The sequence below is a fragment of the Aspergillus eucalypticola genome, assembly GCF_003184535.1.
Source record: "Aspergillus eucalypticola CBS 122712 chromosome Unknown BO83scaffold_12, whole genome shotgun sequence".
Taxonomy (NCBI): Eukaryota; Fungi; Ascomycota; class Eurotiomycetes; order Eurotiales; family Aspergillaceae; genus Aspergillus; species Aspergillus eucalypticola.
Genome location: NW_020290286.1, coordinates 697422 through 711054, shown reverse-complemented (window position 1 = coordinate 711054; position 13633 = coordinate 697422). Strand labels below are relative to the sequence as shown.

At 51.1% G+C, this 13633-nt stretch overlaps 7 protein-coding genes across 7 annotated transcripts; 3 read left to right on the top strand and 4 right to left on the bottom strand.

Annotated features, from left to right (window-relative positions):
• Positions 1–16: 16 nt before the first annotated feature.
• Positions 17–1640, bottom strand: BO83DRAFT_378524 (purine-nucleoside phosphorylase). Its single transcript, XM_025531275.1, has 2 exons — positions 1307–1640; positions 17–1234 (listed from the first exon to the last, which is right to left on the bottom strand). Exons 1-2 carry the CDS (start codon positions 1457–1459, stop codon positions 164–166), a joined length of 1224 nt encoding a protein of 407 aa, XP_025388290.1. The 5' UTR covers positions 1460–1640; the 3' UTR covers positions 17–163.
• Positions 1641–4501: 2861 nt separating this feature from the next.
• On the top strand, positions 4502–5155 carry BO83DRAFT_34640 (uncharacterized protein). Its single transcript, XM_025528776.1, has 2 exons — positions 4502–4976; positions 5030–5155. The coding sequence occupies exons 1-2, from the start codon at positions 4747–4749 to the stop codon at positions 5100–5102; spliced, it is 303 nt and encodes a 100-aa protein (XP_025388289.1). The 5' UTR covers positions 4502–4746; the 3' UTR covers positions 5103–5155.
• BO83DRAFT_34507 (nuclear transport factor 2 family protein) lies at positions 4724–5576 on the top strand. The gene has a single exon (XM_025528738.1). It carries the CDS (start codon positions 5112–5114, stop codon positions 5499–5501), a length of 390 nt encoding a protein of 129 aa, XP_025388288.1. The 5' UTR covers positions 4724–5111; the 3' UTR covers positions 5502–5576.
• A 238-nt stretch (positions 5577–5814) lies between these two features.
• On the bottom strand, positions 5815–6392 carry BO83DRAFT_378522 (uncharacterized protein). The gene is made up of 2 exons (XM_025531274.1): positions 6317–6392; positions 5815–6198 (listed from the first exon to the last, which is right to left on the bottom strand). Exon 2 carries the CDS (start codon positions 6185–6187, stop codon positions 6002–6004), a length of 186 nt encoding a protein of 61 aa, XP_025388287.1. The 5' UTR covers positions 6188–6198; positions 6317–6392; the 3' UTR covers positions 5815–6001.
• Positions 6393–6951: 559 nt separating this feature from the next.
• On the bottom strand, positions 6952–8216 carry BO83DRAFT_312930 (isocitrate lyase/PEP mutase family protein; the record flags this gene model as incomplete). Its single annotated transcript, XM_025527537.1, has 3 exons — positions 6952–7574; positions 7707–7854; positions 7962–8216. 3 exons carry the CDS (start codon positions 8214–8216, stop codon positions 6952–6954), a joined length of 1026 nt encoding a protein of 341 aa, XP_025388286.1.
• Positions 8217–11063: 2847 nt separating this feature from the next.
• Positions 11064–12172, top strand: BO83DRAFT_437472 (YoaK family protein; the record flags this gene model as incomplete). The annotated part of the gene is made up of 2 exons (XM_025536014.1): positions 11064–11193; positions 11345–12172. 2 exons carry the CDS (start codon positions 11064–11066, stop codon positions 11962–11964), a joined length of 750 nt encoding a protein of 249 aa, XP_025388285.1. The 3' UTR covers positions 11965–12172.
• BO83DRAFT_427130 (uncharacterized protein) lies at positions 12056–13018 on the bottom strand (the record flags this gene model as incomplete). The annotated part of the gene is made up of 2 exons (XM_025535326.1): positions 12056–12784; positions 12851–13018. 2 exons carry the CDS (start codon positions 13016–13018, stop codon positions 12056–12058), a joined length of 897 nt encoding a protein of 298 aa, XP_025388284.1.
• Positions 13019–13633: the final 615 nt, after the last annotated feature.

Sequence of the window (13633 nt, the reverse complement as noted above, 5' to 3'; positions counted from 1 at the left end):
GGAGAGTGTGGTAGGTGGAATAGTTACGTTATTATGCCAATTGACTGACTGATTCAACTACTACTAACTAACCAGCTAGCTAGATATTAATTAAGTTCGTTCACATACTCATGCTCATTTTGCATCATACCCATACAAGATCTTCCTTCTCTCTAGAGATGGTTTAGTATCCCCGGAGGCTGCGACGACGGGGCACACTGCGCTTGAGGGAAACACCGGCCTCAGCGGCATCACCGTAGGGACCAAAGTCCGGGGATCCACCGAGGGTTCCGAAGATATCACCGACGTAATTGCTGGGGGTGATACCGGCAGCGAACGTGGCGTTCCACTGGCTAATGATACCCTCGATGATCTTGACACCGGCGTTGTAGATGTTCTCGACAGAGGGCTCGTAGGCACCGGTAGAAGCGTAGAGGAGGTTCTCGCGGGCCGACTCGCCAGGGTAGGGACGGTCGAAGTCCGAGGCGGTACGCATGACGATGATACGAGAGAAGTCGACGAGCTTAGCCTTAGCAGCACGAACCATGGCCTCGAGGGTGGCGTTGTCCTCCTGGGCGGAGGCGCAGTAGTTACCGGTACCGTTGGTCAGGACCTTAGTAGTGTTGGCGAAGGTATCGCCGAGGATGTTACCGGAGTAGTAGACGTCGCTGGTAGCGACATCGCACTGGACGACGGAGGGGGCGGAGGCACCGGCAGCGTAGATGCCGTCGGAGGTGTTGTAGTTAGCGCGGTAGGCCTTAGCGGCGTCGGAGTCCGCGAGGGTGGCCTTGCTGGCGAAAGCGGCGGCGATCTGGCGCAGGTTGTCGTTGACTTCGAAGACCTCGGTGCCGTAGATGCTGCCGGGGTATTGCCAGGGGTAGTAGGCGCCCTGGGGGAAGTAGCCGGTGGTGGCGTTGGCGGGCATTTCGCGGATGTCGATCTCGTACTGCAGAGCGACTTGGACGGCGTAGCGGGCCAGAGTCACACTGCAGATGGTGGTCTGCTCGGGGTTGACACCGGCGATACCGGCGATCAGGAAGTAGGTGTTGGTCAGGTCGAAAGTGGGGTTGAAGATGATGGAGGAGACGGTCACGGCCGCGTTGATCTCGGCTTCACCGGTGACCAGCTGGCAAATGTTGTGGTCGGCCGTGCAGTGCACGTCCGGGAAGAGGGGAGAAGCTCCCGGGATGGTGATGTTGTGCTCCAGCACGTTGAACTCGGGAATACCCCACCAGATGGCGGCTTCGGGTTCGAACTGGGTGGTTTGTTAGTATATGACAGCATTCATGGTGGGGTTGGATTAGGGTGCTAGATGAGGGTGGGCTACCATGGACACAATGAAGACCTTGGGAGCGATCTTGTCAGTGGACTGGCGCGCGGCGATGTTCTTGGCCGCGGGGACGGAGCGAGCCGCAGCAAGGGAGGACAGGCAGCTGCTGGCGAGCAGCAGGCCCGTGGAAACGGATTGAAGGAGCTGCATTATGTGTGCGATGGTGGTTGAGTGCACTTTTTTGGCTGCAATGGCTGGATGGTGAAAGCGATGTTGGGGAGACCAGCTTTATAGCTTGCGATTGAGGTCTTTCTGTTCTGCGTATCAACGGCGTAGCTATCGGGATTTGGTAATAGGGTGGTTTAGTCGACCCACCGCCGCGTGCTAAATGCCCACATTGTTGGAAAAACTCTGCCAGGGAGACGGGCTGATTAGGAAGGATTTGCATCGAGAGCGGAGAGGGTAGCATTGGTGCCTGCCAGAAAGCCAATGATCGGCGATCCATTCCGTACGAACCGAGCCGGTTGCTGCGGTGCATTTAGTTGGGGTTACTTACTTAGTGCTGTTCTCCACCCAGCTGAAGAATGGGACGCAATTGAGTAGCTGAGTTTGCCGTGGGCGTTATTTTATTTTTCTTCTAGCTGCCAATGGATACAGAGATCAATCATCGGTAGACTAAGGTACGGCATACAGTAGATAGATGCCATCAATTCCTGTTCCTGAATGTTGTTCCCACAATAAGAAGAGGATATACCCCGTGGCACCACGGAACGGAGCCAAGAACTAACGCAGGAACAAAACAACAACCCAAAAGGCAAAACATGGAATAGATAGCAAAAAGATAAGCGGGGAGCCGGCCGATAACCATCGCACCACCAATATCGCGCAATTTAATTAACTTAGATTGCCTTATCGCTCACCGGCCTATCAACGGCGCCACTAGTGCCGGAGTGGAGGGATTCCATCGGATTTCTCCTCTCCATCATGCTTCCCAATGCGTCCATTGCTGCACCTAGGCAATTGATTCACATCCCTGTGCAGATATGGTGACATCGTGCGTGTCCTCAGCCGTAGCTGAGTTTATATAGTAATATAAGAAGCTGAGATTCAAATCCCGATGAGTAGAATTGCATGGTGTTCACGGCTGTAATGGGGGGAAGATGAGGGCACGAGGGAGGGCACGTGCGGGGCTGCGCCCAGCTGAAGAACTTTCCGATCACCACCACGGCACTCTCCACCTCGTTGCAGTCAGACCCCGTAGGGCGTACCGATTAGATGGATGAGTTACTAATAAGGAAGAGATTATAGCCGGGTGTGAATCTACAATATTCGTATGTTATCTTATTCCTTGGCAGTAGTAGTAGTACTCTCGCGGAGATCTCCTATCTTATACTTCAGTTAACTGTACTGTCCAAAATATATATATCTACGGATACTCCTATTACTAGTACTAGCAGCACTAGCAATGCCGATACTACTAGCAACACCAACCCAGGTCAACCAGATAGTACTACTAGTTGTATTCAGCTCTTTATCCAGTACATGCATCTATTGCAAAGGAACCGTATTAGTACTCCGTCGTTTAAATTTAATTGAACATTCGTTCAATTCTATCCAAATAACTGCTTGGAGCCACACAATGGTAATCACCATTCCGACAAAACATCATGAATGTCACTTGTAACCTGTACAACCACTACATCGACATCGTAAAATAGTACTATGTTGGGAAACGAAATGCCAGTGCTCTACGTTCAGAATGGCATCCCGCATTGGTAATTCCTTGTTGCTGCGGCCATTTACATCTCGCTCCTTCTTGGTCGCAATGTCACGTCCGCGGACTCGTTTCTACTACATTCCCCGCTCAGACTCTCATGCGAGGTTTCCCATACCTGAATATAGCTGAATCGCTGGGCAAAGACATCAAGCATCTTCGATGATACATAAAGAACAGTCATATCCCTTGACATGACAGTCAATCCATGTACGTAGTACCCCAACTGCAAGAAGAATGTCAGTCTCCAGGGCCTACTAAAGAATACTTACATCGGATTCGTCGGCCTTGGGGATTTTTTGGGCTTCGTTGATCCAATCATCACCAATACACCCCACGGCCTCCCTAGACGAGGCTTCTTGTTGGTCGGTTCTCATTCCATTCCTTTCCTATCATGCCACTCGGGTGAATATTCCGAACATGTGCTGATCACCACCCAATGGAATAAGCAATCCAGCCGAGCATTCTGGAATCCAACTGTCAGCCAGTTGGCGTCTGTCACGAAGCCTACGGAGTGTTGGTGAATTATCACGTGATCTAAACACGCCGACCATCCGCGGACTCGAGCAAGAATGCATCATCCCTTGCCAAGTTGCGACCGTGATGCCATCTTGGTAATTGTCAGGGTCCAATCGCCTGATCCATCAATCCGACAGATCTGGTTCCACCGGAAGCTCACGGATTCTAGAAGACGGAAGATCTTCTAGGGATCCCACTGATCGCTGCGAGTTTATTGAAGTTAAAGCTGGCCCCAAACTCAGTTTTCGAAACTAACTCGCCGGGATCGCTCCACATGGCAAGGGTATGAAGTGCTGTCTTAGACAGTTTCGGTCGAGTGGAGGTTATTCCTGACCGGACTCCATCCCCCTTCCTCCATACATGTCCGACGCGAAACCACGCTGACGTGGACAGCAGGGGATCTCACATTGCGCGGTCAGATCTCCGACGATCTCCTCCACCAACAACGGCCTTGGTGGAGATCCTGCACTGCTGCTACAAATACATTGGCCTCCCTTGCCGTGGCTGCCTCGGCCGATCCAAAGCAATGTCAGATGCTTGGCAGCAGCAGACCTCAACGGCCTCGTACGACCTCGGAGCGGAGTGGCAGGTCACGGGTTGATCCATGAAGCAGCTGGGATGCTGTCGGGCTGCCGAGAGACGGTCGGAATGTTATTGAGCGATGATGTTTCCGGGTGTGGGAGGGGATGCGATGGTCATCAGGCTGAGCCGTAGGTGGCCTCTTATTCGGATCATTCATCCCTGGCCAGCTCAAAGACACAAGGGGTTATATACCCCAGCTGAGGCGTGTCACCATGTGAGCTGACAGGAAATCCGCGTAACGGGTCAACGTCAGGTTTGACGACTTCGTCACACCGACCGTTCTTGTCCGTGAGAGGATGGCATGTAAGAGCCGCTCCATGCGATCACATTCTGCCACTGAAGATTACGCTGGACGCGAGGCCCGACTGCAGTATCTCCGCAAGTGGACAAAGGGTCCTCTCTAAATGGGAAATGCAGCGATGGGCAGCAGCTGCACTGGAGGAGTCAGATGCAGCAGAGAAAGCCGCGTCATCGTCAGCTGCGAGATGCTCCCGTGCGCCTGCCGATCGCGGGAAATGAGTCCGCATCTGCTGTGTTGATAGTCTTATTCCTAAAGAGAATGATCAGACCAGACGTAGCATGAAGGATTGGGGGGAAAGCGAAGAAGAGAGTCAACTGGCCGATGTCATCGGGAAACGACGTCATCCACGTGGGGTTGGACCGTGACGTCACCCTCCCGTCTCCCTCCAACTTGTTGGTTGTTATACTCTTTCCTTTTTATCTTTCTATCTTCCCCTTTCTTCTGCTGGTATTGCATCGCATCGCGTCGCATCCTGGACCTTGCATCGCAAATTTGTTCTGCCACCCGTTAGGATACCCCTTAGACGAAATACCCCCGACCGGCTCGCTCAGGTGAGCTTACATGACAACCGCTATCAGCTAGATATCCATAACTAATCCCTCAGTAGCCACCCACGAAAGTCTAATCAGGAACCACAAAGTCAGATCCAAAGAAACAACACCAACTCAGCTCAGTAATCACCAAAAATGGTCGGCTCCATCCACGAACGCATTCGCGAAGACCTTATCGGCAAGGAGCGTCGTCTCTGGACGGCGCTCACCTCGGCTGACCCGGGGCCCGAAATCAAGAAGATGTGTAACGAAGAGGCCAACCTACTTTTTCCGCAGCGCGAGGTTCTGCACCTGCATTCGAAGCCGTCAATCAGCGAGGCACTGAAGCCACCCTTCCATCACTTCGACGAGTACGAACTGCAGGAGGTGCGCGTGATCGTCATCGACTTGATGGCCGGGTCAGTAACGTACAAGATCAATGCGCGCCGCGGAGAAGAGACGTACCGGGGCACCGGGTCGACGACATGGAGCCAGGGGAGTGATGGAGAGTGGCGGATTGTGGTGCATCAGGAGACATTAATGTGATGAGATGAGATTCATTGAGATTCAGATGTAGGGGGGCGATATGGGAAGTGGCAGTGACAGTAGGGGATGGATGAAATGGACGAATCATGATTTCTTTTGATGCAGTCATTTTGATGCAGTCTGCTGCTGAATATTCTTTTTCTTGTTACATTATTTTATTTCTATTTTTCGTTGGACCCTGCTTTTCCATTCAGGGGTTGAATATCCCTTTGTATTGATTGTGATTGCGTGGATGTGTGAATGTGGCTGGCTGACATCAGACGGACAACGGAGTTTTGAATCAGACAAGACTCTGACATTAAGGTCCACGCAGATCGTCATAATAGCATAACACAACATAACATAGTTCCCATCTCATCTTCATATGCTAGTCTTCCCTTCCCTCGTTACCCAAAGAAAAGCAACCACAAAACAACATAAGACAACTCAACAAAAGAAAAAAGAACCAAAAGAAGAAAGAAAAGAAAACAAAAAGATCAACAAAGTTCACAATCATAAGGCTACCCAACCCACCCCAGTGGGACCAATAGTAACTGCATCATTATTGGCCCTAGTTTCATCGCGGTAACAGCAGAGTGGAGCTTAGCAGCATGTTTTCTTCTGTAGGGCGAGGGTGGCAGTGTGCAGATTGCAGCTGAGCACGCACCAATTTTTTTGCACTGCACGGCAACTCCGTGTTCATGCATGCACTAGCTAGCTGGCTAGCTAGTTAGTTTATTATTCTTTTGCTTTCTTCTTCTTCTTCTTCTCCTTCTTCTTGCTTACTACTACCCTACCTGACTACCGGAATGAGATACCTAGCAGAGACCACTTACTATCTTGGGTAATGATCTGTCGATCAGGGTGTAGTTTCTGTCAGGGTCTAGAACTTTGTGCTGCTTTGCTCACTGAGAATACATTTGTTAGATTTATTAAGGTTTGGAGAGCGAAACACACCACGTACCAGATGCTACTTAAGATCTGATGTGACGTGAGGAGTAAGCAGTACTAAGTACAAGGCAACCAGATTATATTAGTTATAATTTCATCATGATTGATTAGGTCAGATGGAGTACAGTAAGAAAGTAGCCAGTTACTCTAATCGGTCAAGAACATATTACCTGTCAAGTAAGTGAAAATCTAACCACTCAATTTCCATTTCCCTTCTTGGTAATGTAGGATATAATAGTATATGTACCACGCAAGCTGCGATATGTATAGTAGGAAATAAATATCGGTTTCCCCACTTTGGAAATTTCAATAAACAACACAGCCCCCTTTCTTTCTTTCCTTGCACTTTGATCCCGAAAATAATTTCCATCACATCCCTGCCATCCAATGTAATCCAACAACAACTCTTTCTCTCTCTCACAAAATTAGATACCAGAAGGGAAATCGAACAAAACCAGATATTGTAAGCAAACAAGACAAGGGAATTTGTAAAGAATCAAAAAGAAAATAGGGAAAATGATTAAACACCATTAGCAAACCCATCACCACCAGCCTCAGTATCGACCCTCACCGAATCCATCAACCCACAAACCTCGAACAACTTCTTCGGCCCCATGCCCTCCGGCAACCCGACGACACCATCCTTCTTCAACCTCTCCAGAGCAGCCGTAATGCCCATGTAAGCCGGAGTAATGCAAGCGAACGAGAAGATCATGATACGGAAGCCCATCTCCTTAGCCTCATCAACGGAAATAACCGGCCCAGCCCCGTTCTCCACCATGTTAAGCAGAAGCGGCCAAGGCGCAAGGTCCTGTACACACCGCCTCGCCATCTCCTTACTGGTGAAGCCCTCAAGGAGACCAACATCGGCGCCAAGATCGCGGGCGGCCTTAAGGCGACGAATGCACTCGTCGTAGCCGTGCTGCTGGAGGGCGTCAGTGCGGGCAATCAGCACGATGTCGCTGCGGAGGCGGTCCTTGGTGAGCTTGGCGGCGCGGAGGCGAGTCAAGTATTCCTCCATGCTGACGACGCGCTTGCCTGCCAAGTGACCGCATCGCTTGTTTTGGATCTGGTCTTCGATGTGGAAACCCGCAACGCCGGCTTGGATGTATTGTTGAACGGAACGAGCGACCATTAGGGGGCCTATATTGTTTTTGTTTTTGGTGGTTAGTGGGGAAACTGGGTCTTATATTGCCGTTTTGCTTTTGGGAGCGGGTAGATCATTATGTCTTGGCAGAGGGTGGAAGTTTAGGGGATTATGGGGATTTGGCTCACCTCCGTAGCCAGTGTCCATGTCAGCGATCAGGGGAGGGCCGTAGGGGTCCAGGTTCGCGATCATCTCCGCGTTGGTCTTCATGTCGTAGATGTGGGCTAGACCCAGATCGGCCATGCCCAGTCTAGACGCGGTAGTGCCGGCGCCGGTCTTAAAACCCTTCCGTTAGTATGATCTTTGTTTTCGCCGGAAGCGGAGAAGTGTGCGTTGATTGATTGTGGGGAAGAGGGTAGTAGTAGTAGCTAGCATGGACATACCATGTACATGCCCTTGAAGCCCAGGTTGATGGCAATGCGGGCGGACAGACCGTCGTAGACACCAGGGCACACGATCAACTCATCGGACTCGCGAAGCTGCTTGCGCAGCTTGCTAGCACCAGTGACCATGTTCAAGTTGACCACGGGCTCTTGACGGGCACCGTTGATCTCATAGATACCGTCCTGCTCAACGGTGATGGTGATAGTGTTGGTCATGCTGATGGTGGAAGCAGAATCGGGGGTATCAACTTTCATTGCGAGGGGGAAAAACCACAAGGTATATATAGGTGGGAACAAGGAGAGTTTTTTATCCCTTGGAAAGTGGAGAGTTGAAGATAGGAGAGAAAAGAGGCTTGATGAGGATAGAGAGAAACCAAAGGAAGAGCCAGAAGGTGACCAGTTTATATAGACGTGTCGGGAGAAGATCATCCCGCCAGCAACCAATATTCATTACCTGAGAAGATCATTTTTAAGAATTGTTTTTTATTTTTCCAATACTTCTTTTCTTTCTGTCTGCAACATTCCCCTCCTGGTGGATTGTAACGCAAGCCCTTGGCCGAGAATCATCGTCAATCCACACAAATGCACGTACACCCTACTCCGGTGAACGAACCATTGCCATTGAATTTTCTTGGCCACCATCCCAGCGCCGAGAAAAGAAAAGAAAATGGTCAATCGACGCCATCGGCGGACTATGATTTGTGCCTGTGACAAGTCGAAAAATGTCCGAATGCAATGCAGCAGGGGCCTAGATAAGCTCCCCCTCCTCTTTTTCTTTTTTATTATTTTAATATTACTATTGTTATATTATTCGCATTTTTGTTTTCCCGTCCCCCCTCTTCCCCGTACGTAGGCTAATGACCAGTAAATCGCCAGATCTAGTAAAGGATGGGGCTGGCTGGACCGCCACCGCGAGGGGAGTTAAGAGACATACTCCGCGCGTAGTTTCAGATTACGCGCGCCGGTGATGGCAGGATTGATTGACTAGGTGATTCCCTGATTTGGTCAGGTCAGGGGAGAATGAAGGAGGGGGTGTTGAGTGAGATGAAGTCAGATAGATTAGGCCCGTACTTTAGGCCACGCCGACAGTGCATGGACAAGACGCATCGATTCAAATCGATGCGGTGGCACACGAGCACGAGTTCCTCGGTAGCCGCAGGCTCCAATATACTGCAGTTGCTGCATGTCAGACGCTTTTGCTCATCACGGACGGGGCCCGTTGTTCTTCACCCAGTTGAAAAAGACAGTAGCCTAGCCAAGTCGCATTGGCAGAGGAGGGATGGAGGGGGAGGGAGAGTAAGTTTGGTGGCCAACTGAAAGCCAGCGAGCAATCAACCTCCGGAGTTCGCCAGCTGGGCGAAAAATGGGATGGATCGGGCTTGATTGGCGCTTGGCCGAGGAGGCAGATCTGCACCGATAGACTGCCAGGGCTCGGCTGATGCGCCGGAAGTTAAACGGCATCCCACTTACGGAGTCACTGTTGAGGATTGCCAGCGGCAGGGCGGGTTCTAGCACGCCTGCTGAATGGCGGAGAAACCGGAGCGCATTGGCTCCCGGGACTTATCGCAGATGAGGTGAGAGAGGGGGTGATGGAGGTTAGTGATGAAGAGATAGGCAATAGTGCATGGCTGACCAGCCGACGGAGAAGCCGATGGAGAAACCAGGACCCAGATGGACCAGATGGCCCAGGGCAGCAGCTGCAGTGCGGACTCTCATCGCCGACATTAAGTGCGTCTCTGTTGCTGCATGCTGCAGAGCCAAGTATCTTGGCAACCTGGGGGGGACAGAAAATTAATACTGGAGGCGATAGTCTCGAGTCCAGCCCCGGTTTTGCTGGGGAATGAGTGATGGATCTGGCTGCGCGGTTGGCTCTTGCGCACGTCTAGTGATTTTTTAGGTAGTGGATGTACTCTTTTTGTCCTTCCTTGGTCATGAAAGGGTCATGGTCACTTCGCAAGTTGCCTAGAAATGTGCTCATGGCCTAGAATGCATTTACTCTCCGGTCAGTGCGAGTGATCAGAACCCCGGTGTGTAACCCATGAGTACAGAAGAGGAAAAGGGAGAGGAGAGCTGAGGAACATTTCGGACCCGGCTGGGTGGTGCCGCATAGGTGAAACTGACGACGCGGGTCCGACACAGCAAGCAGTCCGACAAGTCCCCTGCCTAGCAGATCGGATGCAGTGAGGAAAAATAAACCGCCACGACTATTGGAGCTGCAGATTGGAAGAGGATTAATCGATAGATAGGTAGGACCGGACTAAACCGGGAGGAGTATAGGGGGAGTGGGAGGAGGGTAAGAAGAACAAGGGTAAGGGAGACAGAGAGAGTGTTGAGTGAGTGAGTGTCTGTGTGGTGAGGCGCAAGTCAGCCGATTGGCGGAGAGGAGATCCAGTTTGGGAGGTTCAAGGGTAGTAAGCAGTCTGATTAGTTACTTAGATTGGGTGAATAATGACGAGAGACAGAGAGAGAGGGGGTAGACTGGACGACCAGCATAGTCCGAGAGGGAAAAGAAAAGACAGGCAATGATAGTCGTGGCTGACTTAGCTAGAGACTCCAAAAACGGCGGATAGAGAGGCTAGCTCGTCACTTCGATAGCACTAGAGTTCTCGGTCCAGTTGTTAGTTGAGTTAGGTCGAGTCTAGTGCTGTAGGGAATCAGCCCAAGCCCGACAGCGGCTCCGGATTCGCCCGGCTTGGCCCCTCTGGGCGATTGGTAGAAGTTTGGGGGGGGGGTTTTAGGAGAAAGGGATAGCGGCCTGGTCTTGGAATCTTGGAACGAAAAAGAAAAAAAAAAGGTTTGTGAAGGTTTTGCTCAGAGGGTCTGCGGCCCACGCGGGCCCACGGTTGCGGTTGTCTTAAAGCTGGCGAGCTCTTCAATTTCCACGCGTCTGTCAGCCTGCCTTTTCCCGCTTCTTTCCTGCTCTGAGCGTGCTAATTGAGAGACTGACAGACAGAGTAAGAAAGCAAGAAAGATACTTTCATACTTCTTTTTCTGCTGCTGCTGCTGCTGTCGTTTCTGCATCTCTGCTTGGGCCCTGTCTTGCTCTGTTTCTTTCCCTCCAACCCACCGGAGCAGCAGCCTAATTTTCCAGCCATTGAAACCATGGAGGACAGTAAAGGTGCTAGCCCAATGGTTAGCTATGTTAGGGCTGAGATCAATGTCAAATATGCGGATTTGTTGTTGCTGGTCTGTTGTTTCTGTTCGGGTTTGCTGGACAGCACCATGTACAATGGTGAGTCACTCTCTTTCTCTCTCTCTCTCTCTCCACTCTCTCTATCCCTTTCCTCCACACCTTTCTTGTCCCTACCCCATCAATCTCCATAAATCTCCATAAATCCCCATAATTCATAATAATGGAATCATACTTACACTCTCCCCCACAGCCTACAATACTTTCGTTTCCATGCAAACAGGAAACACCATTTTCGTGGGGTTGGGTGCCTCGCAGCAGGATAGCCGACCGTACGACTGGGCGCGATCCTTGACGGCCATCGGCTGTTATGCGATCGGCAGCTTCATCTTCTCCCGCATCAACAACTTTCTCGGCCCCAAACGGCGCGGTACTCTGGTCGCCTGTTTTCTGCTGCAGGTCGTACTCGTCATCATCGCTGCGGCTCTCTCTCAGAGCCATGTCATCGCCGGTGACCTAGCCGACGCCCACTCTACCACGTTCGTCACCCACTGGAGCCAAGAGGCCGTCATCGTTTTGCTCAGTATGCAGTCCGCGGGCCAGACCGTCGCCAGTCGTGTGTTGGGCTACAACGAGGTGCCGACCGTGGTGATCACCAGTCTGCTCTGTGATCTGATGATGGATCCCAAGCTATTCCTGTTGCGCAATGAGAAGCGCGACCGTCGTGTCATCGCCTTCATCCTGACCCTGGTTGGTGCCATCGCCGGTGGATGGATCAGCAAAGCCACGGGCAACATCTGGGCAGCCCTGTGGATCATCGCCGGTCTCAAATTCTTCATGTCCGTTGCTTTGTCCTTCTGGCACGTCAAATAAGTTAATAGATAGCTCTTCTTTTTCTTCTTTTTCTTTTCCCCGCTCTTGACATTTTCACTTCTTGTTCTGCTTCGTTAGCCATCACTTCAAATTAGACCGTTCTGCTTTCGCTTCCATTCTGCCACACCCATACATTCATCAGAGCCAAATTATCCGGCACCCACGAAGTCCGAAAATATCTCTCCAAGACCACCTCCTCGTAGCTTTGATCATCCACACAATAATCCCCGCCAGAAGGGCCGATATGCGCACAATGCACATCCGGATTTAACCTGACCATATTATCATGCACCTCCCGACACAGCAACGTATTCCTTCCCATCTCGTATGGCTGCCCAAAGCGAATCTTCTGCGTCAGAAACACATAGCAGTCCCGCATAGACGCATACTGCCGATTCCTACCTAGACAATACTCCTCTTCAGTGTGACAGATTGTCCGGGCGAATAGATCCGCCACTTTTTCGCGAATTTCTGTTTCGTTAGTCGTGTGGAAATTACGCCCCGCGGCTTGGAGAATCTGCACGAATAGCCATTCCAGCCATCGGAAGACAGCGTCGTACTGGGTGATTTGTCCGGCCGAGTTGAATTCGAACCAGGCGGTGATTACCCCCGGCATGACCAGGTCGAAGGTGCTGATGTTGAAGGTGAGGACGACGGTGGAGGCGACGGTGTTTTGTGTCGCTGCGAATTGGGTGATGTTGTAGGCAATGGGAACGCCGAAGATGCTGGGGTGAGTGGGTTGAGAGAAAAGACCGGAGATGTATTCGTTGTTGAGGTCGCGGTTGGTGAAGGTGCGGGTGACGTCGACGCGGCCTTGGACCTGTAGTTACTTATGATGATTATGGAAGGGGATGATCGGGGTATGGGATGTGAGGGAAGTAGGTACATTGTCGGAGAAGATGGAGGTGTCGTTGGGATTGATATGGGCGGTGTTGGCTGGATAAAGGAAGTTGTCCCAGAAGTGGGTGGTGAGAGTCCAGAGTTGGTCGACGGTGTAGCTGGTGGTGAGGGGGATGAGGGTGAGGAGTTGTAGGAGTACTAGGTAGTAGTACATGATGGTGACTTCGATTGGATATAGTCTAACTTTATAGACAATGTCATTTCAGCTACTAGAGGTACTACTGCAGAAATCGTAGCAGCCTGTCATGGTGGCTGTGTAATCGGCATCAAGCAGGACTATATATATCGGACGGCACACGGTACCCATTTTTCATGCAGCAGCTAGGCACCAAGATAGATCCCTGTCTTTGCAGCAGTAGCTACATTCAGCTTATTATTCTCATTGTCTGACGAAACATGTTACATGGCGCTCAAAAGATGGGAAGGACAGACGGATGGTCACCGTGTGCAAGATCCAAGCCATGGCTGATATGTCTGCACGGGGAGTCAGGCTGATAGAAGCTGGTTCACGAGCTGACCCACCAATTATGGCCTGCAATACGAGTCATCCTGCGACACCCCCCCATTTCGGCAGTGATAAGCCTTATAGGGTGAGCTACTGCGTGGGTGCCACCGTATCAGCCACTCGGCAGACAGACTTCACCACTGCTCTATGATTCCGCGGCAGTCGGACCCTTCTCTTACCGAACAAAATGACTACTGAAGGACTATCATTCCGATCAACCTGTCACTTGCCTTTCTTGTAAATTCCCCGCATCACGTCTCGGAA